The sequence below is a fragment of the Platalea leucorodia genome, assembly GCF_965183815.1.
Source record: "Platalea leucorodia genome assembly, chromosome: 5".
NCBI classification, from domain to species: Eukaryota; Metazoa; Chordata; class Aves; order Pelecaniformes; family Threskiornithidae; genus Platalea; species Platalea leucorodia.
Window position 1 is genome coordinate 99,568,667 of NC_138827.1, and position 27,256 is coordinate 99,595,922.

At 42.3% G+C, this 27,256-nt stretch overlaps 2 protein-coding genes across 26 annotated transcripts in view; one reads left to right on the top strand and one right to left on the bottom strand.

Moving 5' to 3' along the window:
• Positions 1-25: 25 nt before the first annotated feature.
• On the bottom strand, positions 26-23,317 carry ORC4 (origin recognition complex subunit 4). Of its 7 annotated transcripts, none has more exons than XM_082312678.1 (14): positions 23,016-23,315; positions 20,282-20,353; positions 17,825-17,901; positions 16,043-16,133; positions 13,425-13,500; positions 12,932-13,017; positions 10,702-10,750; positions 10,024-10,175; positions 8,022-8,195; positions 7,602-7,688; positions 3,216-3,324; positions 1,851-1,946; positions 1,698-1,765; positions 26-1,181 (listed from the first exon to the last, which is right to left on the bottom strand). In XM_082312678.1, the coding sequence occupies exons 2-14, from the start codon at positions 20,336-20,338 to the stop codon at positions 993-995; spliced, it is 1,311 nt and encodes a 436-aa protein (XP_082168804.1). In that variant the 5' UTR covers positions 20,339-20,353; positions 23,016-23,315; the 3' UTR covers positions 26-992. The 7 variants fall into 7 exon arrangements, with proteins under 7 accessions (XP_082168804.1, XP_082168805.1, XP_082168806.1 ...); XM_082312679.1 differs by lacking the exon at positions 23,016-23,315 and adding an exon at positions 21,883-21,941; XM_082312680.1 differs by lacking the exon at positions 23,016-23,315 and adding an exon at positions 21,571-21,849.
• MBD5 (methyl-CpG binding domain protein 5) overlaps positions 22,299-27,256 on the top strand; it is a 155,212-nt gene continuing 150,254 nt past the window's right edge. For 12 of the 19 annotated variants that reach the window (XM_082312656.1, XM_082312670.1, XM_082312667.1 and 9 more), the window contains exon 1: positions 22,299-22,589. The gene's annotated coding sequence lies outside the window, so the exon portion shown is untranslated. The remainder of the gene's footprint in view (positions 22,590-27,256) is intronic. The other 7 variants (XM_082312662.1, XM_082312663.1, XM_082312665.1 and 4 more) reach the window with 1 other exon arrangement.

Here is a 27,256-nt window from a genome sequence, read left to right on the forward strand (position 1 = left end):
GCATGAGCAAACATCACTGAAATCCCTTCAGCTCTGTGACAGACAAGCCCCTGGGCTGCTAAAATGCGTATGACATCGTGTAGGCTTTCAGGTCGGAGCCAGCCAACTTCCGCTAGCCAGGACAGCGGCCAAAGGGGGGGGCTGACCCTCAGCGCGGCCCACGCGGCTTCCAGCCGCCGGCGTAAGCGGGGCCAAACGCTCCTGGCACCTAGGCTTGACCCAGCGCTGCCTTGATGTGCCGGCACCAAGCCGGCCGTAACTCCCACCTGCCGGGAACGCACGTCTGCTACACACGTACTTCCCGTGTACAGCATTATACACCCTTCAGACAGATCGTCCACTAGAACAGCTGGAAAACCCGTTTCTTGCCCCGCAGAGCGGAGCGCAGCTGCGAGGCAGCCAGGTCGGGGCTTCAGAGCTGCCCCCGCGCAGGGGCAGTCGCCCTTCAAGCGCTGCTCCGTCCTATGGAGCTGGCGGCTGAGGGAGCGGGGCAGAGGGCGGGGGGTACCTGGCACAAAGATGCACTTACCGCTGAGGCTAGCTGCGAGGGAAGGTTTAAGTGAGTAAGTTTTCTGTGTCAAGTCAGATTTGAGAAGAAAAGGTAGCCCGAGTAGGGGCTTTAAACTGCACTAGCGACGGATCCGTGCTTCTGGACTTGCAGTGGGAGCCCCACGGCCGCTGGTGGCAGGACGCCGCTGAGCCAGGAGCTAAAGCGGCCTCGATCCGAGACGGAGAAATTCCAGAGCGCTTTGATTTCTACAACGTGGAAACGTTAGCACTGAGCTGAGCTAAACTGCCTGAGCGTTTAAGTCAACCAAATTCATGGCCATGAGAGGAGAACAGCAGCACGGTTCTCCTTAAAAAACAAAATCCCAACCCGATCAGCACAGCAAGCTGCTTCCAAAAATTTATTCATCTGAACACCCTGCTGGAGTTCGCGGTTAACTCCAAAAGTTTCCACGTAAAAAGTGATATTGCAAGTTCCAAAAAGTTCACAACCAACTGAGCGACGACGCTGCCCACTGTTTAACGTCTGTCGGGCAGTTCGGGTACGCCTGCAAAGCATCCATGATTTGGTTATTGTCCAGCAGCAGTCTCATTAAGAGGTACTCTCTCTGAGCGCGTACAGATGGTCTTTCGATCGGTTTTACTAATTCCAGCTGTAGTAAGTGTTCAAATGCCTGAAAACAAAAGAAAAAAAAAAATGAGGAAATGGAAGACGGCATCGCTCTGGGCTGTGCTGCTCGTTGTGAATGACTGGGAGGCGCCGCTTTGACAGAAACCCGTGATGCGATCTCAACAGACAAGCCCTTCAACGCCAGCTCCATTTTACCTTCGCTTTCCTTCGTAAAGAAATGGTATTTGAGCTCTGGTGTACATGTAACCGACTGGGACCGACTCCCTTGTTCTGGGCTACAAACTGGAACGGCCTGTCACAAGCGCGCAGCCACGTTACCTAGCGTCCCGTTGAAGCGTAACTGAGTAACGTTGAATCAGAATTGATCTATTAGGCTGCACACGGATCCCACGCCAGTCAGACCTACTGGGACTGGGATTGACTAAAACAGGGGTTTGATGTGGTAAGGTGAATCTGCATTTTGGAGACATCACTTCCAAACAACAGAAGTGAAGGAGCAAGCTGAGGACACCCACACACATACACAGTAAGAAAAAAAAAAAAGACATTTCAGGCTTACCTTCATGACCACCGGCTTTTCGAAGTTGTACATGCAGTGCGCCTTCCTTTGTATGAACTTCTGGAATTCTGTATCAGTAACGGGGGAAAAAAAAAAGTTACTTGGGGGAAAGTAAGTGATTTAGTGTCCGTAAAGTTCACGCGTTTCTCTCACCATTGTAAACCATCTGGAAGTTAAATGGTTCTCCTTCATAAACATCATTTAAGTGTTTCATAGCTATAATTAGGCAGATTTCCAGGACAGACAAACCTAGAGGGAAAGACAAGAGCTCTAAATATTTCTCTTAAACATAACGGAAACGCGAGCAGTTCACACACTATTTTCATTCCTCTATTTCTACATGCTGTAGGCCTCACATATTTGTGTTATGTATCTTCATCATGTGAAAAAATTCCAGAATTGGAGAGACTAGATAAGAGGACATTTGTTTTCCAGATATTTGAAGCAAGAATGTTGAGAAACGGGCTGCTTCCATCAAAAAGCAAGAAATGTAAGTAAAACCATCACTGCAGATCGTACGGCATGACAAAGGATTTTTAGCAGCACCAAGACAACCTCCGTGCTGCTGTATAGCATGTCAGGAAATGAGAGCCTGAAGAGGTTGTTCACTACTCAAAGCTGAAGAAGCGATCCAGGGAATTAGCTCCACGGAGACCAAGCCAAACCAACGCCTATAAAATCCGGAAGCCGTAAGGAAGCAATGGGATAAGTTAACTTCTCCTGGTCAGGGAAGCGATTCCTCCTGTAACTATACTTGGGCTCGGTACCAGCCCCAGGAGAAGTTCACTTCTTCCCGCTGTTTGCACAGGTCCCAAAACGCTTCCCAGAGGAAACGGAAGCATAGTGCTCCGTACATCCCAGCTGCTGAGGTTTAGAAAGGGAGAAGCCCCGGACCACGCAAAGGCGGCGGCGCACCGCAACACGCGAGAGGAGTCAGTACAGCATTAGCAGCAGCTCGGTTAAACGCAGGTAAGCGCGTGCTCTGTAGCTCTGAGCACACAATTCAAGCCCGCGCACCAACCGTGTACGTAACCAAGCACAGAGCGTGGCAGCTCGCGGGGGGTTAGTGCTACAGCTCCCAGCCAAAGCGCCTTCAGCATCCTCCGGCTCCCAGCACCAGCGGGAAGAGGTCCGCGTCTTCCCGTCCTCCCCCATCGAAATGGGACGGCGCCGCTGCCCGGGCCCCGGGTGCGCTCCCCAGCCAGCACCGCAGCACCACACAAGCTGCCCGGTACTGACAGTTGTGAGCCCGCATCACAGCCGCGCGCTGCCCGAGCTCCCCGTGTAGTAGGATTTATATCAACTATTCTGTAACTCAATTTCTGGTTTATTCAGCATTGTTACATCCACGCAGATGTACGAACGCAAACGCGCGGGGCGCAGGCTGCACGGGCGGAGGCGTTCCCTGGGCAGCTCATACCAACAGGGGACGCGGCACTACACAGTGTCCCTTACATCAGAAGAATTTCAGGGAGAGCCTGAGACAGAAACTTTCTTGGGGAAAAAGCTGAGCTTTACCATGAACAATATTTGCTTTGGAGTCCATTCTATAGTGCTTGCTTGCTTCATGAAGATCTGATGCAGTGATAAGCGGGTGATGCACAGTAACGTTACTTACAGCGAGCATCTAAAAATAAAGCAGAAGACATTTTTCATTTAATTACTAATTACCAGACATACTTTCTACTTGGAGATGGAATGCAGAAGGACACGTTTCCCCTGGAGTCACCTACGGGAAACATTACTGAATAAACCCTACACACAGTAGGCTCATAGGGAAAACCTTGTAAATAGCTGGTAGCTACAACTACGTTTTGCCAGGAAGGTTTTCCAGGCTGGAAACTTTAAAGCCTCCTCGCTAGAGAACATAAACACTCATTAACTTGTTTATATGAATTTCAATGGATTAGCATACTTCAGTGATTGCTGTAAGAATGACTTACAACTATTTTAAACGTACCTTTGTACACAGAGCTACAGCGCACTCGTGTCACGAAGTGCTAAGAAAGTGGCGGAAGGCGCCTCTTGGATTACAGAATACGAATTACCCCTTCAGAGCATTTCCTAAACAGCCTCACCTAGTTGCAATTTGCATCTCTAACCTTCTTGAACCACCTGTCACAGAAGTGGGTTTTGAACAAGCGTGAGTTAATGAACACATAGTTAGCTGACCGCTTCTGACACCACTCTTGCAAAGCTACTGATGACCCAGCAGCAGGCGCGCTGCAGTGACCTTCGCTTGCTCTTCAGGGCTTTAAGTATCTGCCCTGTAGATACTTTCTAAGTTAATATTCATCAGCAACAACAATGGCTTTTACTTTTAGTGCCTACCTCCCGCTTCTGCAGGTCTGTGTGATGAACAACTATTTATTTCATCCCTTTAATTGAGGTCTGTCACTGAGAACATCCAATGCTGTCTACCACCAGTCTTTGCCAGTCCTCTTTCGCTTCTTCGAGATGCCAACTGAACAGCCTCAAAAAGCTGCGCGACCATTAGACTTCCAAAGGTACGGAATGAGGTTTTATACTGTACAGGCTAAAGGGAATTCGGACGGGAAGAAGGGGAGGGGTGAAGAAACAACAGCCCCAAGTCACTAACAGACACGCAAAATGGAAAGAGGTACGGGAGACACAGCAGTATCTCTTGTCAGTCACTGCTCCCTCGGCTTCAGGGCTAGTGAAACTTGTGAGGGACCAGGAACTGCACCGCACAGAGCCTGCAGCACCGGGCGCCCTCTGCTTTACCAGGTTCAGAGGCAGACATGAAGTCCCCCACACGACAGAAACTGTTGGGGAACAGCATTTATCAAAAGCAAAACTAGATTTTACCAGCTCAGTTATGAGCCAGCTAGTTCTACTTACGTAAAAAATTACTTATTTTACCTTGCTAAGAAACGTAACTTGTTCAATTCTTCCAAGCTTTCACACGATACCCTTTGGGGTACTGCAACATGAAACAGATCCTAAGTTTCCATCGAAAACCCATGTGTTCATCTGACAATGCAAAGCTATGGGGAGCACTATATGTAATTTAAAAAGAGCTGGTCATAGAAAACAAGTCCTTGCTACCGAAAAGCAGGTAAATAGCACGAGTAGCTCCAATTCTCGCCACTACCACACTGCCCATCGCGAAGCTTCTCGCACCAGCTCAAATGGCAGACTCCTACAGATTTTCAAAATTAAAGAAAAATTCAACCTGCAGGGCTATTCATCCACGCTTCAGGTAATCCAAAAGAATTACAGAAGTGCTAGAATCTGTACAACATACTTTTATGAGCAAGATGACTTCAGAGTAAAAAAGCCTCTTTCTAAAGGAAAAATTCAGAACATGCTGAAGAAAACAGTTAGGAACTTCAGCCTCAGCTGTGACACACCCTGGAGCTCAAGGGGAGGCTATTCAGATAGCCATCAGCTCTTTGTCTGGCTTTCCTTCAAGCCAGAGAGAGAGAATTGGGTGCTGCTAAACTAGAAATAATCTGCAAGCTTGTAAAGAACCCAAGTCGACAGAGGACTACCAGAAAGAGGACTCTGATCTCACTCCCGTGTTTCAGAACTAGAGCGGGAAGTCTATGATCCGGTTTTCGGGGTGGCTATAAACGCAGTGCGCTGGGTTTGGCTGGGGTAAGGTTAATTTTCTTCACAGCAGCTGGTATGGGGCTGTGGTTTGGATTTGTGCTGGAAACCGTGCCGACAACACAGGGATGTTTTAGTTGTTGCTGAGCAGTGCTTACACTAAGTCAAGGCCTTTTCTGCCGCTGACCCCAGCCCACCAGCGAGGAGGCTGGGGGTGCTCAGAAGCTGGGAGGGGACACGGCTGGGACCGCTGACCCCAACTGCCCAAGGGCTACCCCACACCACAGGACGCCATGCTCAGCACAGAAAGCTGGGGGAAGAAGAAGAAAGGGGAAAATGTACGGAGTGATGGCGTTTGTCTTCCCAAGTCACCGTTACGCGTGATGGAGCCCTGCCTTCCTGGGGATGGCTGAGCACCCGCCTGCCGATGGGAAGGAGTGAATGAATTCCTTGTTTTGCTTTGCTTGTGTGCGCGGCTTCTGCTTTACCTCTTAAACTGCCTTTATCTCAACCCATGAGTTTCCTCACTTTTACCCTTTTAATTCTCTCCCCCATCCCACCAGGGGGGAGTGAGCGAGCACCTGGGTGGTGCTTAGTTGCTGGCTGGGGTTAAACCACGACACTCAGCTTTGGGAAAAGCTGTAAGCACTACAGAGCCCAAGAACAGCCCACCACAGAGCTGAAGGTTACCATCTGAATACTTGCACAACACAAGATAAGCAGGTACGGTTAGTGGGCTTTTCACACGGACAGAAGCACACAGATATTTTAAGGTGGTTAAAACAGTGTTACTTATCTTCTGTAATGAATATTATTGCGTTCATATTAACTGTGTTAAAAAACAGGAGTGAAGGAGGCAGATTTAAAAAAAACAAAACAAAACAAAAACCACAAAACTAAACCCTCCAAGAGAGCCTGACCACGGGTTAAGCTTCAGCTCATTTGTTGTGATAGGAGGAAGTTCACTGTCAGCATTACCTCCTACCTACTGAATACAGAAGTCATCTCTCAGAGTTAACAGGGAGGCAGCAGCCTAATTTTTCTCCGCACAGTGAGGAGAGGCCTTCCTTCTCTCCCCTAAGATAACTGGGAAAGGTTGAAGATACCAAGTAAAATTCTGAAAGCTTCTTCAGGCCCTTGATGCCAGACAACGTGGTCATTCGGAAGATCAGAATTAACTTCCGTCTCAGTATTTCTGGGGATTAGTAGTCTCAAGCTTCCAGCACCTCAAGATTTAAAAGATTAAGATCGCATTTCCTGGACTAGCGTCACAGTAACGGAGAAATTCAGGACAGCATCTGGGCTACTTGAATTGCTCCATATATGAAACCAGCTCTGGACAACAAAGTGGTGCTTAATCATACAGTTCATAAAGTGATTTTATCTGATACTCTGCATAAGAACAAATTGGAAGTGATAAAAGAAAACAACAGTATTTCCTCTGGGTGAATAACGAGACTAGATAAATGGGAACTCTCTTACTGAAGAGGTATCCAGGAGCAACCAGTCCATAAACACAAGTAATCTGTGCTCAGGAGCATCGTAGCAAGAACGCTGATTTAGGAAGAAGAAGGAGTGGAAAGAGGGATGACAACAACAAATATTTTAGCTCTAAGTGACAGTCATTCCAAATGCAGTACCGTGTGCTTTTATGTCGAAAGTGCATATACCTACACAGAGAGTAATTCAAGAGCAGCTCAAGAAAAAGGTGAGGATTGGCCAGGAACACAGACAAACCCCAGCAGTGTCAGGGGGACGACAAAGTGGAGAGCATAAGATGATGCAAGAATACAGTAAGAGACCATAGTAAAAAAAAAAAAAAAAAAAAAAGGCACCAAAATTTATTAATCTTTGAAGAAGACAGACATTGATGAAGAGAAGCAGGTTTAGAATAGCGACAGATTTAGCGAAAGAGGAGGAATGGAGGAATATTTGGCTGCAACAACAGCCTTAAAGGTCGAAAAAGTAGGGTTTAGTACAAGCAGTTTTCAGGATTCACCAGCAACCAAAAAGAATCTCAGAAAGGAAAGAAGATTTTGAAAGTATTTCACCTACAGTTTTGCTTTATAAATGGAAAGGCTTGGCAAAAGTTATTTTAAATACCAAAAACCCACCACCATTTTAATTAAACAGTATACCCTCACAATGTAACTGCTACGGAAATTGGAACGACTCAAATTCATTAATAAAGCATGGACTGATAAGGCATGCAAGAACCCAGCACTGTCAAAAGCCCGCTCAATAAAAGATGTTTCAAGAAAAGCTCAGATAACTGGCTTGAAAAACACAAGTGTTGTTGACAGATTATCATATACATATCCAAATACATACCAACAGCAAGTGAAGGGAGCGCAGATCTTTAGTGCGGTGAAAAAGGTTCTGCAGCACGTCTTGCACAGTTTTATCCTCCGAGAGATGCTAAAAACAATTTCGGCGATATTTTAATCATCTCAGCAAATCATTTCATACTCACCTGAAAAAATACCAGCTAGCTAACTTTCTGAAAGAGCTCAGCTTATGCTTGACAATACAATTCTTCATGCCTAACCTTAACTTTCTGGTCTTTTTTGTGACACTTACGATTTTATCTCCAGACTTCAATAAGCAAAGATTCTCTATCACAATTTGATTTATTCCATATCAAACTCAAATAGTGAAAGGAAATACTAATCTCAGGTAAAGGCTTTACACTTATAAACTGGTCTTACTTTAGAAGTTTTAATAAAACCAAGTATAAAAAGCTTTAAATACCTGAACATTATTATTCCATTTTTGTGCAAAAGACTCATCAGGAAAGTCAGCAGGAAGAGAAAGCTGTTCCTTAAATATCCTAATGTACTGTTTAAAATCAAAGGAATTCATCAAATATATCTGTCGGTGAGAGAACCTTGATTTTACTCTCTTCTCCAAGAGCTCCAGGATATCCTTGTTAGAAAAAGTAAAACAAAAAAAAAAAAAAAAGGAGACGCATTTAGTGCATTCTTTGCTACAGTAAAAACTACAAAACACAGAAGTAAATTGTGTTAAAAAAAAAAGAATTATTAAATTCTCAGGCTTAAAATGTTCTAACAAGACCTTTGCTAATTATTATAATTGATGTGCCTTGAAATGCCTAACAACTAGCCATTTACCCGAATCATGTGATGCACTACATCATCCAGGATAATTAGTTGCTAGGATACCCAGCAAAATTTCTCCATAGATTATGTAAATATTTCAGTTACTTAAGTCTGCATTCAAGATGTTTCAGCCTATCACAGCTCTAGACAAGTTGTCTCTTTAGTAGATACATAGGGTGGCAGCTGTCATTTCACATGCCTTTTGTCAGACTGAAAGAATCCAGCTTAAAAAAAAAATTTAAGAGCCAATATTTATCTTCAAAGATTGTCACACAGAACTAAGCAAGTCTGCCATCAAGTTGCTGGTTGAAGATAATGGAGAAAAGCTTACTTTTCTCAGAACACATAGCAATAGACTGGCATCAGAAACAAGCTATGGGCTTCAGCGTCCTACTCCCCTACCTTCTACTGGGGCAGAACGATTACACTCCTAGTTTCTAGGAATTTTGGGTGAGCCTTTTTGGTTTTTAAGGGTTGTGTTGTCTGTTCGGTTTGGTGGTTTTACTTGCACTAAAAAAAGGCTTTAAGAATACGGAAATCCCTCACCAAAAAGAGAGCGATAACAGTAAATAGAGAGCCAACAGTGCAAGATATAAAGACCCCTTTCGATTTAGAAGTCATATGCAACAGGGACCAGTGATTTAAAAAAAACCAAAACACCACAAAAACCCAAACCCCCCCAAAAAACTCAGAAGCAACAGCTATCACCACAACCACAGTACAGCCTCTGGAGACTCTACCTTAATTGCATTCAAAAGCAGAGCAATACGGGGTTCTAAATAATGGGTAATGAGGATAGCAGACTCAGGACAGTAATGAAGCAAAAGAAAAGACTGTAATTTACTAAATCAACTATTAACGATTCTATTAAATTCCAGAAATTTGCCCAGCTAAATATCACCTAAACCCAATCAACTGCAGCTTCAGGCTTCAATGAAAGATTTTAATTATTATTCTTCATGTCATAACCTGGCTATCTTCACCACCAATCCGGTTTATTGAGAAAAACAGTATTATTTTTATAAAGTATCAGCTTCCATAGTGTTACAAAGTAATTATTTCACAGTATACACATAATCTGTCCACAGCGCCCTATGATGTCATTGTAAAAATCACAGCAAGTTCAACACGGATCCTAAACCCATTTTGAACATGCTAATATTATAGTAAAAGTGCCCTACTGAAGTATGTGATTAAAAAGAATTCTTTGTCCTCAGGAATACAAGTTAATACAAGTCTGTTCTTACCAACTGCTGACCAAGAAACTGAAATGCCCAGGGGCCTCTCCAAAGAGTGAACAACAGTATAATATAAACCAGCCACATGGATAAATATGGCTCTTCTGCGGTAATACAGGACAACAGGCTTGTATCTCCTTAGAAATGTAAACCTGTTCTTTTAAGAGTAAAACTGAAGGCTTTGTAGCTTTTTAGTCATCTAAGTTTGCTCTCAGCAGAAATTATTTTCTTTTTGTCCCCACCCCCTTCCCAATTAAAAAGTCAGAAAAATGGATAATTGAGAAAAGTCTCTTAGTAAATTAAGTAAGGTTCCAGGAGAGGAGAAAACATTCCAACTAAGGCAAAAGCCTCTTTAAAACAGCTACAAACTTTGAACGAGAAAGTTCAATTTCTTACCTGCCTGCATGTAAGTCCAATAACTGTTACTGGAGTCTGTGCTGACTGGGATATATCAAAGAGGTTATAGAGCAGCGTCTGATTCTTGTGATGAACAAACAAGTCAAATTCATCCAGTATAAACAAGACCGGACAGCTGCTAGTTCGATCTCCTGAGATAGCAATTTTAGAAGTTAGTATATGGTAACATCATCATCAGACTTTCATCTCTACAGCCTTCACATTTTCCGGTTCTAACAATTTACACATTTTCTTTTAGCTTTTCACTAAGCCCTCCTTTCACACGTGTACTACTAAAACAGTAAAAAGAAAAATACACTGAAAAATTGGTAAGGTTTTGTAGTATTCTGCCAAGCATCATTCCTGGTTGCGAGGGAAGACAGACTTCTATGGCAAATTTTTAAAACAACACTATTTTTAATAGCTTTAATCTGGATAAAAGAATCTGTCCTACATAGCTGACCATGACATGCAAGCCTTTATGGCATCAGTTACGCTAGGTACATGTTTGTTTAGTATTAGGTATTTTTTACGTTATTTTGTAACCACGACACATTCTTGGGCTAGATTTCTTCATACCACTTGCACAAGTAGATGAAGAAACTTGTATATGCAAACTTTTCAGTCAAGTGACAAACGCACACACACAGTTTCAGAACAGGCACTACTAGTGTTTACCTTTCCTTAAAGCTTCAAGAAGGAACGCAAGATTTTCAGCAAAACTGCCCTACACAGAGAAGAGAAAAGTTTCACAATAGATCTTCAATATCATTCTCAGAATTGTGTGACTACATCAAGTTCAGGCATGTAATGAAGCCCGTTTCCTTCTAAAACCCTGCTTTCAAAACCAGCACGTATTTGAAAATTTACAATGTTACTTCATGTTGTATAATCATAACCTCTTCAGGACAAGAAAACTGATAGTTAATGCTACATTGATCCACTTTTTTCCAGTCTGAAAACTCCAAACTAATTGCCTCAGACAGCTAAAAATTAGAGATCAGAAGAATGTCTACAATAAGCCAAATTTCCAAGTAGCTTTATCTTTCCTTAAGTAGCTATTGCATACTCCTTTTCCATCTACACACATGCAAAAACTGCCACCTAACGTGTTCCACTGAGAATGATCAGTATGCAGTTTTTTAATTTGCAACCTTATTAGAGAGATGAAAACATCAAACATTCATGACAGAAAACAATGAATTGCTATGACCATCCTGCTTCAGTTACACGCACATTTACACACTCGGAAGCACACAAGCTCCGAGATGGGAAATAACTATAATTGAAGACCACAAGCCCTATCAAAGAAGGCAGAAAGGCCAATTTACTCTCTGAATCTGAGATGAATGTGAGTTGAACTCACTGCATGTGACTTGCAGAAGCTAAGAAAGGAAAAGTTTCTATGGAGAGAAGTAAGGACGTTCCGGCAAATCAGCATGTTTCCATGCCCGTGTGCAACCGAAGGGATTAGATGACTAAGAGTTTAAAGTAGTACTCCACAATAACTTAACGGGAAAAATGATAGGGGAATTAAGCATATTTAAGTCCAGTTTTGACTCCAGCATTTTTGGTAGTGGAACTGGAGACCTTGAAAGGCTCTTCTAGGTCTCTGTTGAAAAGACAACTCATTCAAATGGCTATGCTGAAATAAAATACTTGCTATTTCCTTTTATTACTGCAGCTGTATTTGGGAAAAATTTTAGCTCACCACCAGAAAGGGTTTTCCATTCTCTGCATCTAAAGTCATTTGGGATAAGTAAGAAACCAAAGCACAGCCTAAGAAGCAAGCATTTCCAAAGGATAATAAAGCCTAATAACAACAATCTACACTTCATCTTGTATTCCACACTGCCTCTAACCTAGTTCTCTGGTTTCTCTTAACTAAAGTAGTAACATCTTATCTCTTTAGAAGCTTTCCGAATGCAACTGATGAAAATAAACCTCATCAATTGAGACTTCACCTTTCTCCCCTCTCATAATTCCGCTTTAGCCCCTTGGAAGGGTATTACACATGACTCACAACTACAGAAACTCTGGCAAACTCAAAGGCCCTGTCTGGGAGCAAAGGAGGAGATGGTGCTCAGAAGGACCTTCTGTCATACCAGAAGATGGCCTCTCAAGAACACGCACTGAATAACCGGCAACAACTGGGGTAGCTCAGATCACTAGCCCAAGTTATTTCACACTCAAATGAGTGAAATTTAATCTGAAGCACTCTGGTTGTTCTCTTTATTACTGACTTCAGTACTAATGTGAGTTTCTTATCTTTGAGAAAACGTCAATAGAAGCAAATATTTTAATAGAAATTCTATGCAAAATGAAAGGCTCTAAGAAGCCTGGAGAGATTTCCCGATGAATTAGAGAAGGTTGCAAATATATGAAAGATACTGCTTTTTGGCTGGTTAACTTGCTTACTCTCTGTCTTGAAATGTTAAAGCTGATGTTTCCAAAATACTCTACCCCTGTGCACAAAGTCTCTTCGGAATGCTTAACGCTCGTTTCATTTAGAGGCTTGAAGTAATCGTTAAGAGAGCCTTTCCATTCTGCCTCCTTCTCTAAGTCAAAGCTGGTGTTTTTTGAAAAAGTATCAGGATGCATTAATATTGCCCAACTAGCAAAATGCAGTGTTCAGCACTTGTGTAGAACATAAGTATTTGCTGGCAAGCTTGAAGTGTTTGTAAAGCAGGGTCCTCACAGGTACATGCTGCCACAGTTCACTACTGCCATCAATTATTAAATATTTTAAAGGAGAAAGCTTTGAGAAGACCAAGCCAGCCCATCGCAATTTTGCTAATAAACTCTCAAAGCCCATTCAGTCTCAACAAGCTGCACTCTATAAAACTAGTTTTATAGGCAAGGATTTTTGAGGGAGATAAGCAAAGAGTATAATAAAGTTGATACTCACAAAAACTTTATCCCCAACCACGTTTTCCAGGTGCAACTGTCTGGTGATCTCCTTCAGGGCCACTTTATCATTAGTCTGCAGAAGCCCTGAAAGAAAACGATTTTTCATGAAGAACTGGCAGTTCTCCTTCACTCCAAGAGGCCATGTCTACAGCCACTAGGAACTTATCCAGAAGCTTCTCTCCATTTCCAGCCTTACAAAGCTATGCCTTTTTATAAATTAAGACTAGACAGTAATTTTCTATATGTAATAAGAAGTTACTTAAAACAATTCCGTCACAACTGAACTGACTTTTAACATTTTGAAAAGTTATTACAAGCACGCAAGCTCTCTTTATTAGAGAGATACAAAGAAAGGCATTTTGGACCTCACAGACAAACGTGTCCATAATTGAGGCTAGATTACAACTTCTGAAATCAAAATCTTTGTTCAATACATACAATATGTAACAACTAAATATAACATAACATGCGAATAATGCTGCATTACTTGCCATTCAGATGAACTTCCAAGAGGTTCCCTCTAACTTGTTTCATTTCCGTGAGCTCTTTTAAGACATGATTTAGTAACTAGGGGAAAAAAAAAAAAAACGTAATTTCTTTATAAGAACATTAATGTATTAACAGTAAGAAAAGTGTACAAATGGGTATTATCAGGTAGGAAACAGTATGTGCGGTTTCATTAGGTAATAATGTTTTTGAGTATTTTCAAGACTAAAATACTAAAATGACAACTTCGCATTCACTATCGTGACTGTAGCGATTACGTTTGTTCATTCTGCTGAATTAGTAGGGAAAGAAATGTAAAAATAACTCCAGTATTTTAGTGATTCATTTTTGGGGGTAATATCTAGGGCTTTTTGCCTTCATCAAAAAAAGCTTTATGAGTTTGAGATGTGAGGGAATTTGTCTCTTGAGTTAGTATAGTATTCAGCTTGATTAGATGCTGTAGAACAAAAATCTTTGGTATAAATCTTTAAAGACACTACACTTATTATTTTCCTCTTACAGTTAGGAAGTACGAGACACAATTAAATTGCACATAATTACGTCAACTACTGCTTATAAAACTTAGGGGTCCCAAATTTACAGCCCCTCAAGAACTTGTTCTTGGTAAAAGTCATAAGGAACTTGTATTAAAATAGCTATAAGTAGATGAAATGTTAACTTTTCATTCACTTGCTACTTCTTTGCTTTTGCTTTCTCAGCTGAGAATCTGCAGCTCCCATCTATGTGTATGTACACATACATATATACAGGCATACAATTTTCTTATCTCCAGCAGTCTTTTTTTGAGAACTAATATCTTTCTCTTGATATAGAATAAGAATATAATTCATTTCGTGATTTGCTTACTTATATTCTGGCAGGAAGGATCACAAATTTTCATCTTCACTATCCTTACGTAAAAGGTTTGGAAGAAAATTTAAACTTCAATTAAATAAAAATAGTTTGATTTTTGGTGATGGGGGAGCACGTGGCGTTTGAGGGATCGTTCTGTTGTGGTTTTTTTTAAAAACCTTAACATTTACTCCAATTAGCTTGTAGTATACAGGTCATCTATAGTTTTCTATTGATATTGTATTTAGAGGTAGATACAGTTAGACTCCTACTACAGGTGCCAACATTTACTATATGGATACTTGGAACAAAAAAGCTTATTCCCTTGGTTTCTCAAGTTTATGGCCAATAAGCTGATGCCATCCGTTCTGGCTAGCCTCTTACCCAACAATCTCAATTGTACCTTGAAAGTCTACATTGCAAATATGAGAAAATCTAAAAACTATGAGAGTGCTTGTTGCTTACTTACAAATCCATACATCTACTAAAGGAAAAACAAACTCCAGTTCTAGCAGGAAGTACATAGGTGAAGGAATCCTTATTTGCCACTGGTTTATCAACTCTTTCCCCACCACCACTCCTTAGTATTTTGGCAATTATCCTTCTTCTGAAGCGTTATGGGTAACAGAAGAAGGTAACAATACTGACTGTTTTTGAAATGCAAAACAAGAAAGCTATCAACAAACTGGCAGAATGATTGGTGTCAGCTGTATCATGGATATGTTTACCATCTACTCATTTATTTCTATTCAGCTGTATTTAAAAGCTTGAAGGCCACTTGCTTTAGCACTTGTGAAGACTTCCGAAGGATTTTTGTAATTTTTCAATCTTGAATACTTTTTGCAGTAACAGCCAACCTATTTATCCCATTATATACTCATGTAAACACAAAAGACTTAAGTGTTATATACTTTAATATTATGCAAACACTTAAGTTAGATGTCATCCCTTCACATGCCTCAACTAAAAAGAGTTTCTTTAAAATACAAAACCTACACTTGTAAACTAGAACTACCATACAATACTCTACCTCCTAGCAATTTAGGTAAAAATAATCTCCGACACGTTTAAAACAGGATTAATACACCTTACCATTCTCTGCATATAAAGAGCTACGTAGAAATCCACCCCTTAAGTCTACACCTTTTACAGTTTTTCGATGCCTCTTCAGTCATTTTTACAGCGGACGCCCAATAGCAATAGCAGGCTAACTTTTAGGGAGTAAGCAAAATGTGGCTTTAGTTGCAAAGATGAACTCCTCTGTGGCAAGAACTGTTACAGAATTGTAATAGGAGAAATGCTGAAAGAAGGCAGAATCTATGACGTAGTCAGATCACTGAACGACAAATGCAACTTGTTCTGATAAAATTCGTTCCATTTTACATGTTTTGGGTACCTGTAGGGTGTCATGAAACCTGGTGAAGACACGCAAAGAATTCCATAACCACGGATACTCTGCAAGTCATTGTGAGGATGGACAAGTACATGTTTTTGTCAGCTGCACGTGAAGCTATTCTATTTTACAAAATCACCAGGAACTCAGCATTTGAAAAATTTCAGATGTTAGGAAACCGATTTCTCCATATTGTTATTCAACAGAATTAGCTCACAAGAAGTCCTAGAATGTTTTGAAATTATAGGTAAACAATTAGCAATTCTCTCTTTAAAAACAGACAGAGACGAAAATTTAGGTCCAAAAGCTCCCAGGACTTCAGTGAGGTTCTCTCGTGCCTAATTTGACCTTTTATAAACTTTTAATACATGTTTATACCGCAGTCTTTCCTGATCCTCGGGGTCCAATAATGAGGGCAGAATTACTTTCTCCATGAACCGCAGTTCGTTTCAGCAATTCCAGCAGGTGTCTGTGTTGACAACAGCAATAGGTCAAAAACGTCAAACCAGACAACGTTCACTGAAACTATGGGAAATTCAAAGAATCTTTAGAACATAAGAGAAAACTCGATACATTTCAACTTGCTCTCAGAGCCAACACTCAGGGCATGCAAAATGTAATACAATAAAGTACAAAAGGCTGAGTGATCAGATCTCTTAAAATATTTTAAAATATTAAAACATGCAGAAGTCAGGAGTATCACTAATTCATAAAGTTTGACAATTCTCCACCATGAAATGACAGAATTCAATAATTATTTCTTTCTTTAAAAAAAAGAAAAGATTGCTCTCTGTGATACCACTATGGTTCACAAAAAAGGAAGACTGGGAAACACATTGAAGGAAAACTTTGACATCAGTAAAAATTCATAATCTAGTGGAATATATTCATTTTGACAGTCTTCATAAAACTGATTATATGCTAAATTTAGGCATTCAAAGCTTGTCAACAGTAACAACAATACTGAACTTCAAGTTCATATTCTATTCCCACCCAAAAGAAGGAGCAAAGAATAAGTCTGTATTATCTTCAGACAGACTTATCACCGAGTACCACCGAGAAAGTGCTTATAAAAACTACTGACACTTCCAATTCCCAAATGTTTACAAACACATACATTTAATGTGCGCTTTTTTTTAACATAGAATATTGACAGCACGCAATTGCTTCTAAAGGAGTGACAGAGTCATCAAGGAACAGCTGTAGCAAATGTATGTGGTTTTGTTCACTATTTGAGAGCTAACTAGAGCCAAGAGCCCTGATAACACCTCGGGAAAGAAAAACGAAGAGCTGGGAAGTTCATCGTGTTTTCTCTCCAGTCTAATTCATCAACAGTGGCCTGTTAAGCAGAAGACAATCTGTAAACTGTTTTTCAGAATCCCAGTATAAAGAGGGGAGGCTTGTTTTGTAGAATACCAACATCACAGAAATACATTTTCTCACAACAACAATAAACACAACTATGTGAGCTCTGCATGTATATTACACTACGCTTTTTTAATAACAGAAACGTTATTTTCCTTCCTGTAAGGGAAAAGAAACTAATGCTCACACCAGGTGATTCAACTTCAGATACGTGTTTGTTATTTTCAGAATTTGACCTGCATCTGTAAAAGGATTAGCATTAGGATAGTCTTATTGTCACAATAGGTCCCTTCTTCCTAACTTTAACCTCCGCATCTGGATGACTCCAAGAAGCAGCTTTGTTTTAAACATCTACTTCACGAAACACAATGTTGACATCCAAGGTTTAAGATTTACTTTTAACACAGCTTACCAGTAAACTGCAGAAAATCTGAAGTAAAAATAAAGATTCACAACAAGAGAATTTAACTTTTTGCTTGGTGAGGTCATTAAACATAGCCTTAGAATATGCACTAGAAGTATCATCTTTCAGGCTCAAAAAAAAGTGTTTCAGGAATTACAGATTTGAAACAAGGACAAGAAATCAAAACTCAGAGCCAGACAAAACAGCAAGCAACAGTTGTATAAAAACTCTTAAAATCCGAGGCAAACAATTTTTAGAAGCATTGCGCTGCAAGTCATTTAAGCCTGTATAATTTAGAAAAACAGAGGTAGCAGAAAATTCTGAGTTCACCTGATAATTTTTCTACTGTGGTTAAAGTAGAAATCACTTAGTATTTGAGTCTGTTCACTCACCTGTGCTGATGTTCAATCCCGAACAGTTTTCCAGTAGCATAACGGCGACAGAATCTTTCACGTAAAATTTTTTGCACCTACAGATGTAACACAAGACAGAAAGAATGCTTGGTGCTTCAAACACCAGAGTGTACCAATAATGTAATTACTGCAACAAAATAACACTAAAATATGCATGTTTCTGTGGTGTTACAAACAGTCTGTAACATGTAAATGTTAATTGTCATCAATGATATAGGGGTCTTGAGAGTAAGAATAAAGTTGCAGTAGGCAGACTATTTAACAGACTCTTTTGTAGCAGAAAAGAGAAATTCAATTAAATGATAGCAACATGTGTCTTTGGTCCCTTCTGCTACAGTTTCCTTCCTTCACCCCCAAAGGGATGTTAACACTTGTTACCAAAATTAGGTCAGCATTTCATCTAATTCAGAGTTCTAACTTACTGTGTAATACAGGCAAGAAAACACTTACCAGTTGACTTAAATAAATGGTAACCCCACTCAGTTATTCCCCCAAATCCACAGCGAATACACTTTTTGCACCACTCGCAATAACATTGCGGCCTACCACGTGCAAACATTAAAAAGCATCAAATTTACAGTTTCTCTGAAAATTCAGTTCAGATACCTTGTTCCTAAAGTTTGGAAGGGGGGCAGAAAGTAGTATGAAACTGAAGCTCATATATTGCTTACAAAGGATGGAACGAAGTCTACCCAGCTTGATTTTTAGATCAAGTTCCGAAGTCCTTCAAATTGCACAGGGAATACAGTTACTTTAACTATTGATTCGGATGTACCGCTTGGGGTATCTTTAGATATACGTCTGCCCTGACTTCTGCTTTCCGCGTTAAGAACTGTTACTTAAAATTGTATCTTCAATTCCCAAAGACCCAACCTTCAACATCATAGCAGATTTCTTCCTACCACTTGACTAGCAGCACCAAATTGGATAATCCCCATTTTTAAGAATTTACAGGACTCTATACTACTATTCCTCCCCATCCCTCATTTAAGCTATTCTAAAATACCCACACACTCCATCCTTTTATAATGGTTGGTGTTCAATTTAAGTGCTCATTGTCAAAGAATTTCGGAGATCAAATTGCAAACTGTTAATGAAGTGACTTTCCTTTAAAATCACACTTGAGCACCTTGCCTTTCAGTCTAAGTGAATGTCCATTCGATCTAAAAACTAACTATATCATTATCATGCACATCTGCGTCATGGCTTTTCCATTCTCTCAATCCAAGTTGGCTCATCTTCCCCCCACATGGTTTTTCTCTACATTCTTCAGTTGCACCTCTTAACCGAGTCCTTTTTCATTTCTGCTGAACCCTGAGAAATCATGAAAAAGTGCAGTGTTCTATCCCAGGTAAACCTGCACTGAGGCAATACTGTACCGCAAATGTTTTGCGTTTTTCTCACCTTAGGTAGCAGTTACTCGTTCAGCTGTTTTAGCTGACCAGTCCTGGGCTACATTACTAACAGGCTTTTAGTATCTTGAAAATACGTCTTCTTCGAACGCTTACCTAATTTATAATTTATGATAGAATTATCAGCATCAGCTCTAGGTGATGGGTTTAAAAATAAATACATATGGATGCATCTTTGTGAAGTACTCCTCAGCAAGTCTAAATAATGGACAGAAGAACAATAGACATCTATTTTGCTAATAATTCCACTTTATGAAATGAATTCTCTTTTAATATGAGCTGTACTCATCTACCTGATTTTTCAGTTACTTTTTCTTCTACTAAAGTCTTACTGACTTGATTTCCAGATTTATTCTGTTTTAATGAACAATCTATCTGAACAGTCAGCATTGTCCATTCACAAGTGAAAAGGTTTTCCTCCTATAAAGGGATTTTATAGGTAAATGAAGGAAAGATATTAAAATATAAGGAATCACTGAACCAGAGGTAATTCACTGCAATATGCATCACAGTTGTTAAGTAGCCACTTTGAGAAAACAGAAGAATAAAGCTTAAAAAATAATAATAAAAAAAAAAATTAAAAAACCCAAAACCACACAAAAACTGATTCGGCAGCTGCTGTCCTACCTAACCCAGGCTGTTAAAAAAAAAAAAAAAAGTCCCCTAGATTCTGATTCACCCTACAAACTGGAAGATAAAGACTCTGTCTAGATAAAAATAGTTTTATGCAAATCTGCTGCCACAAATAGCTGTAACAGAGCAAGGCCATCCTTTATCATTTTTATTAAGACTCCAAAAAGTAGATCATTACTATAACACTTGAAGCAAGCAAACATCAGGTGAGAAGCTGAAAGAAATACAGAACATAAATACAAAACTCATTTACAGCCCTAGAAATTACATCAAGTATCTGTACATGCCTTTTTTTCTGGTCTAGTAGAAAACTATAGAATGACAGCGATGGGAGAGGATGGAAAAGTTTCATAACTTCAAAACAAAGTCAGTTAATAAAGACGTTACTAACCTGTGAAATGCATTCTCCGTTTGCGCCACTGCTCTCCTTCGACTTACGTTTACTCATTGCAGAAGTTTTCGCCTTTAAATGAGAAAGAGAATATAAGAGTTATACTCAATTACTCATTTTTTCCAATAATTGTGTTAGTTAGAAACTCTACTCAGATGTTAGTAAACTAAATTTAGTACAGCAAACACAAGACAGTTGCTCATTCCTAAGAACTTAAGTTGTAATGAACATAATTTCTTAACTGATGATGTTGTAGTTCACCTTACTAGTAAAAAGAAAACCTCAAACCTTGAAGCATTTTTAATTAATTTCTGATTAGATGAAATCCATGTTCATATATAACTTCTGAACAGCATTTGTTTTAGGATGCTTCAACGCAATGCAAACAGTGCCTAATGCAACTAATAGGGAAGTTTCTCTTCAAGTTTTCTTCCAAGTTTATCTAGCAAGTTCTTAACGGCAACGATGACATTCACGAGTCTGTGAATGACATATTAAGTTCCACTAAGACAGCACAGCCACAGACAAACTGATCTTGCACAGAACCAGGAGTGGCACAGCTCGTGCATTTGTACTTCAGATGCGTTACTGCGAACAACCAAATCGATGCTCTTCAAGGATGTTGTACTAACAAGTGACATTTGCACACCTTCTCCTCTCACCAACCACCAAGTGTAATTTGTTTGTTTTAATTGCATTTGGGATTGTTTGAAACAAGGTGTTTGAGCTTCTGCAGCTGGAACAAGCTACAGGCACACGGTAACGTGTTAAGTCAAGTTTTTATAGGAACGATCGGCTACCCATGTCTATACTGGTGCAGCTTAAAACAATAACCACAATGCCTCTTGAGATAAGCAGCCTGAGTAAAACCCAATTCTCCTTCATTGTGCTAACAGAAAGCTCCCAAGCCTTACTCTGCAACAATTTACGCTTATTTCAGCCCAGCCGTTTCCCTCTTCTCCCAGTTTTGCTCTTTCTATTGTACGGCCAGCACCGGTCGGGCCGCTGGCACAGCCGCTACGGCCGCAAAGGACGAGGCTGGCCGCTAAAAAACGCATCAGTGAGGTAGCCACTACGTGAGCAGACGCACAAGAGCGCACGGCGCGGGAACACAAAGCTGGGGAAGCTGAACCGAAGCCATTCCATCGGAACACCAAGGCTACCGGCCGAGGAGCTTGCCCGTTCCCGTTTTTTTTTTTTATCCGAGGCTCACAAAGTCCCACCGAAGCCCCGCAGCCACCGACCGCCGCCACTCCCAACCCACCCCACCCCCCGGCCGCGCCGAGCACCTTGTGCGCTCCCGGTCGGGGTGAGGGAGGCGGGAAGCGCCGCTCCCGCCTCGCCGCCGGAGAGACGCCCGGCAGCACCTCTGCGGCCTCCGCAGACCTCCCGGCGGGGCGGCCCGTAGCCAGCAGCAGCCGTTACTCCCCCCCCCCCCCCCGCCCCCGCTTCAAGCCAAACCCCCGGGACCCGCGGCGCTACCAGAGCTCGGGGGAAAGGCAAGGCGGGGGGGAATCTTCCCCTTCCCGGCACCCACCGCACTGAGGCGGCGGGCGGAGCGGCCCGGCCCGGCCTGGCCCCGGCTCCCGCCGCTCCCTCACCTGAGGCGGCAACCGCCGCCCTCGCGCGCCCGCCCCTCCGCGCCGCGCTCCCGGCAGCCCCCGCGCCGCCCGCCCCACCCCTCTCACGTGACAGCGGGTTCCCCCGCCCACTTCCGCCCCGGCCTTCCCCGCCACTTCCTTCCGCCCCGCATCCCCTTCCGGGTGCGGGCGGCGCGCGCGGCCCTGTGGGAAGGCGCGTCCCTCCCTCTCCCTCTCCCTCTCCCCCCCCGCGGCCTCCCGAGCTCCCCCGGGGCGCATGCGCAGTGGCTGCCTCCCCTCTTCCTCCCCGGCAGCGCCGGAGCCCCAGCAGCCGGAGCGGCGGCAGCAGCTGAGGATGAGGAGGAGCGCGGGGGGGGGGCGGGGGGGCCCGTTATTTATACCGTTAAAGGGACAGGCCGCTAATTCCGCTCGGCGGGGGCGGGGGGCCGCTGCCAGGTGCCCCGAGTTTCTCCCCCCCCAGCCCCGCCGGAGGAGCCCGGGGAGTTTCTTTCCCTCCCCCCCCCCCCCCCCATCTCCCGCGGCGGCCGTTCGGCAGAGGGAGGGCGAGCCCGGGAGGCGGCCCCGGCGGGAGGCACCTCGGCGGGGGAGCGGCAGGCAGTTGGGCAGCCCCCACCCCCCGCGCTCCCCTCCTCCCCCTTTATTACCCTTTGTGTGCGTCTCCGCCTGCGCCGCTCCGGGGCCGGCCGGGCGCCCGGGGGGCCGCTGAGGTGAGTACGGGGCGGCGGCGGAGCGGAGCGGGGCGGGGAGCGGTGGCGGGGGGGGAGAAGCGGCGGCGGGGCCGCCCGCTTGTTTACCTCAGGGAGGGAGCGGGAGGGGGGGCCCGGCGCTCGGCCGCGCTGGGCCGCGGGCGGCGGGGAGGGGGCGCCGGGCGCCCGCCTGTCACTTTCTGCCCCTTCTCAGCGCCGGGGGCTCCCCCCGGCACGGTCCTGCCGGAGCTTTGTTGTCCGCCGGGGAGCGGGTGATGCTCCGGACCCGGCCGCCCTCCTCGCCCCGCCGCCCCGGGGGCTGCTGCTTGGGCCCCCAGCCCCGGGCCGGGGTAGCGTCGCCCCTCAGCTGAAGGCGCGGTGTTGTGAGGAAAGTTCGGGGTGGCGGCGGTGGGTGCCGAGCCCCGGCTCGTCCCGAAAGTGTTTTACCTCGCCTCAGCGGGGAATTCGGTGGCTGAAATAACGGCGGGGTGCCGGGGAGCCCCCCGGCTCCGCTCCCCCCGGCTGGGCTCCCCGCGGCGGTTTCAGGCCCTTATTTGACTTATTAAAGCCCTGCGGTGGGTAAGGCCCCGGCGGTACAAAGACCCGCTGTCGAGCTGAACTTCCAGGGGTAGTCCAAGAACTGGACTCCCGGCGAACGTCAACGTTTGCAAGATCGGGATCGGTGTTGCGCGTTTGATAGCAGTACGCGGTTATCGTTGGTGGCTGGCTATATTTGGTCAATGGTTTGCTCAAATATATGTATGTGTCGTGATCTGTTTTTCCGTGGCCTTCTACTGGGAAGGCCAAATGTCTCCATCCAGGCTTGGTTCGTTAGGTCAGGTGCTGCTGGTAGGCTGGTCTGACCATCTTTTTTACTGATTAAAAGGAAAGTTGCGTGTCAAAATGTCTGAAACGGATTAAAACGTAAGGGGGCAAACTAAATGCCGAACTCAAGGAAATACTGGGAGAAGCCTTCTAGAGATTTGCAAGAATCCATAAGTAAGAGTTTGGGCATTAATGCCAAGTTGAAATAAGAGTCCTCTATATAAGTAGGATGTTTATATTAAAATTGCTGTTGTCTGCTTATTTCTGGAGCTTAATTATGTCCTCCGTAATTTTAAAAAGACGGTTTGAGTGCTCAGTTTATTAAGTGCTGTGGAGCATGCTGAACCATGAAGTAGGCCATGAGTATGTATTTCAGCGGGGCATCACGGTTAAATGGTGGTCAGCAGAGAGCGTGTGTCATCTCTGCCTCACGCTGGAAGGGTAGCCACAAGAAAGAGCTCTCCTGAAACTCTTTGGTATCTCCTATTTCTAATTTGTACATACGTATCTTGTGCGAAGCAGCAATTTTGTCATCAAACTGGAGTTTGAGAAAGCCGTAATTTGATGGGGTGGAAAGAATGAGAGAAAAATATAGTTGGACCGATACTTAACAATATTGTGAAGAAGACTTGAAGGTAGCAGCCATAGTTGTGGTTCTTTCTAGTAGTTTGCCATTAGTTTTGTGTTAACTTGTGAAAACAAGATTACTTTGGTTTTAAACACGTGAAAACATGCAATAATCCTCGTCAAAATCGGCAGATACGTGTATAAAAACCCAGTCTTTAAATGTGTGACTCTCCTTTTAGTGAGTTTACTACAGGCAAGAGTTGGACAGCAAAAGACTGACCAGGAATACCAGGAATAAAGGACACTTTTTTTTTTTTTTTTTTCTTCTTCTTCTTCTTCATGACAATGCTTCCTTTCTCAACCTGAGGTACCATTAATCTACTTTCATCTGTACATGGAAACCTATAGCGGCTTCAGGATTACACTCCCGATGTATGTAGAGCCGCAGATCCGCGTGCAACTTTCATGGCCTACAGCTGATGAGATGTATTATTTATTATGGAGATTTAAGACTTTGATTTCTTTGTGTTTTAGTGTTAAAAATAGGTATGATTTGATTTAATATGATTGCTCAGTAAAATGCCCTAACAGAATTCTAAAGCTGGGCAGAATAATTCAGGGGCTTCTCTTACTTTAAATCCTAGAGATAAAATTACTAATAAAACCTTCCTTGCCATAGGCTGGTTTGGGGGGTTTGGGTAGGGAAGGTCCATCCTAAGGAACCACTGGTGGGGCTGGGGTTCCGAGTTGTGTGGCAGGCAATTCCTGTATTTGGGCAGCGCCTAGCACAAAGGGGTCTCAGGCTAATTTGAGGCTGCTGTCACAACAACCGTCTAAGAACTGAAAGAATGGAGTCTCTCAACCTGTGTTAAGGAAGACTGTGCCTTATCAACAGCTGTAACTAAAGGGCAATACAGTTTTGTTTTGTTTGGGTTCTTTAAGCTCTTTTTGCTGTTATTATGAATAGGTATTTACAATTGCTAATTGCTTTTGGGAAAACTTTGTGCACATTTTTCAATTATTTACCTTCTGAGCCAAAATTAATTTTAAGTATTTTCCTGTATTCCAGGTTAGTGGCTTCCCGAACTCTAGGTCGGAGAGATTGTTTCGAATTAGCAAGGAACCTCCCATGGCAAAATATAGGCTGTGCTAGATGTAAAGATGCGGTTCAGGGCAGACTTGTATTTGTCTTTAACAGTCTTTCCTTGGAGTTTGCTGTCTTACCTTTCTTTGTAGATGAATGTGTTAGTTTCTATTTAGACTAGGTAAGCAGATGTTTGAAGAGAATCTTTATGATGCAATACTTTGAATAATTTAACTTTTCTTCGCTTGCAGTCCTTTCGTTCTTCTTTGGCTGTGGAGGGATCAGTCTTTCTCCTTCTTAAAAAGCATTAAAGATCTTGGCATAAGTAACAGTCCACTCAAAAATGGAATGCCTTGGTTTTCAGTTGGGCTATTTAATTCGGTTTGTCAGTAATTTTTTTTTTTTTTTTCCTGCTGTTATTCGTGGTAATTCCTTGTATGTGGAAGATCAGTAACTTGAATACAGTCCATAACTACAAAATTAGTTTCTGAACCAGCAGCAAGTGCTTATCGTGGATGTTCCTTCTGGAAAGCAGTAGACCAGGTGGGTGCCCATCTGGAGCCCCACTAATGTCAGTGTGTCTTTCTATGGGCTTAAGAGACCACATGCACAAAGCAGCTTGTAAGAGAAGAATCTCCTCTTTTAATGGCTCGGGACACAAATTTTGAAAGTGGCTGAGCTTCCTTTTCAAAAATACTGTTGAAACTTTTGAAGAGTGGGGAGTTCGGTTTCTTCTTTTGGGCTTGTTCAGTTGTTTAAGTGCTTGGTTTTGTTTGCTTGAGCTTTATTAAGGACCCCGTATTGGTTTCTGTTTTGTCCCAGTGGAAGTGGGTATCAAAGTTACCGTTGATTTTAACAATAAAAAGATACAGGATACATTTTTGAATGCTCTTATGTCATTAAGGACCTGCTTATTCTTTTAAAGACTTATTTGAATGTTTGAAACCACAGGCTTTCACTGGCTTTTCTTTGTAACTATTTTTGGAACTATTAGGTGGAATAATACTGCTCAATCAGTTTCAAATAGGCCTGCACAGGAACCGAGGCCTGTATTAGGAATAAAATTTTGGGAAGAGCATTGGAGGCAGGTAAAAATTAAAGCATCCTGAAAGCTACGTAACTAGAGTTAAACCAAGTGGGATGCTAATAAAAAGCAGCAGTTAAGAAATTAAGAAGTGCTGACTCCTTTCCTCTCTTCGAATTCCAAGTTCTTTATTATAGCAATACCTATTTTTTTGATGAATCGTCTGAAAAAAGAGTTCAGACTTTGCAGTGTTTTTAAGTCAAGGTAAAATTTGTCAAACCCACTTAGACTACAATGTTATAAAGTGTATGAGTACATATGTATATATGTTTAGCTACATACACAAATGCACGTGTACATACAAACGAGCATATAAAAGAAATGTAAAGAATAGGTACTTTAAAACAGTACTTAAAAGTTAAAATTAAAGCGGCTGTGTGGCTCCAAAGATCTGTGTTTCAAGCCTTTTACCTCGGAGTTGTTGTTTTGATCTGGCACATGGCAGCAGGAATCAGTCATTACCGTGAGATGGCTATTCATAGACCTTTGTGAAATGAGTTGATCATCTCAGTTTATCTGCAGCTTGACAGGTGTTCCCATCACAAAAATCTCCATTACCTCCTGTCCTTCCCATGGGAATGACTAAGGAACAAATTGTGGAGAGTGGCTTTGAGTGTTGGTTCATTGGGTTGCAGCTGAGGAACATTGTAGAGGGCAATACAGAAAGATGGAGATGCACAAGATACATTTGTCACTTTGTTATTTGTTTGGTGTTTTGTTTTTGGTTTTTTTTTTTTTTCCTGAAATCTTCTGTTTCGGGAGCTTTACATTTACTTAAAAAGTGAAATGGTAAAATGTCTGGAAATTATTTTTGATATTTCTAACAACTTTCTGTATGAAAGAATAAAGGATTTAATTTATTACTTTGGTTAAATTCTTCAATGTGCTGTTTTCGTTTGGTTTTTTGTTTGTTTTTTTTTTTTAATTTCTTCTATATTTTAAAGTAAGCAAATGGTATTTTAAAAATTCTTATTTTGCCACAATATCTGGTAGATAACACCTATAGCAGCAATATGTTAATAACATTATTCCTATATGAGGTAAAATTGAAGTCCATGATTAAAAATATATATAAATTCTCACAATTTTTGGTTAGTCTACATTTTCAGTGACATTAAGTCCAAGATT

Bases quoted from the DNA above. Each gene is read 5' to 3' on its own strand.
- ORC4 (XM_082312678.1), bottom strand. From the start codon at position 20,338: ATGAGTAAACGTAAGTCGAAGGAGAGCAGTGGCGCAAACGGAGAATGC. The intron at 10,751-12,931 runs GTGAGTATCAAC...TTCTCTGTGTAG, and splicing joins TGGTTGGGGATAAAGTTTTT to GGCAGTTTTGCTGAAAATCT. The intron at 1,766-1,850 runs GTGAGAGAAACG...TTACTGATACAG, and splicing joins CTTCCAGATGGTTTACAATG to AATTCCAGAAGTTCATACAA.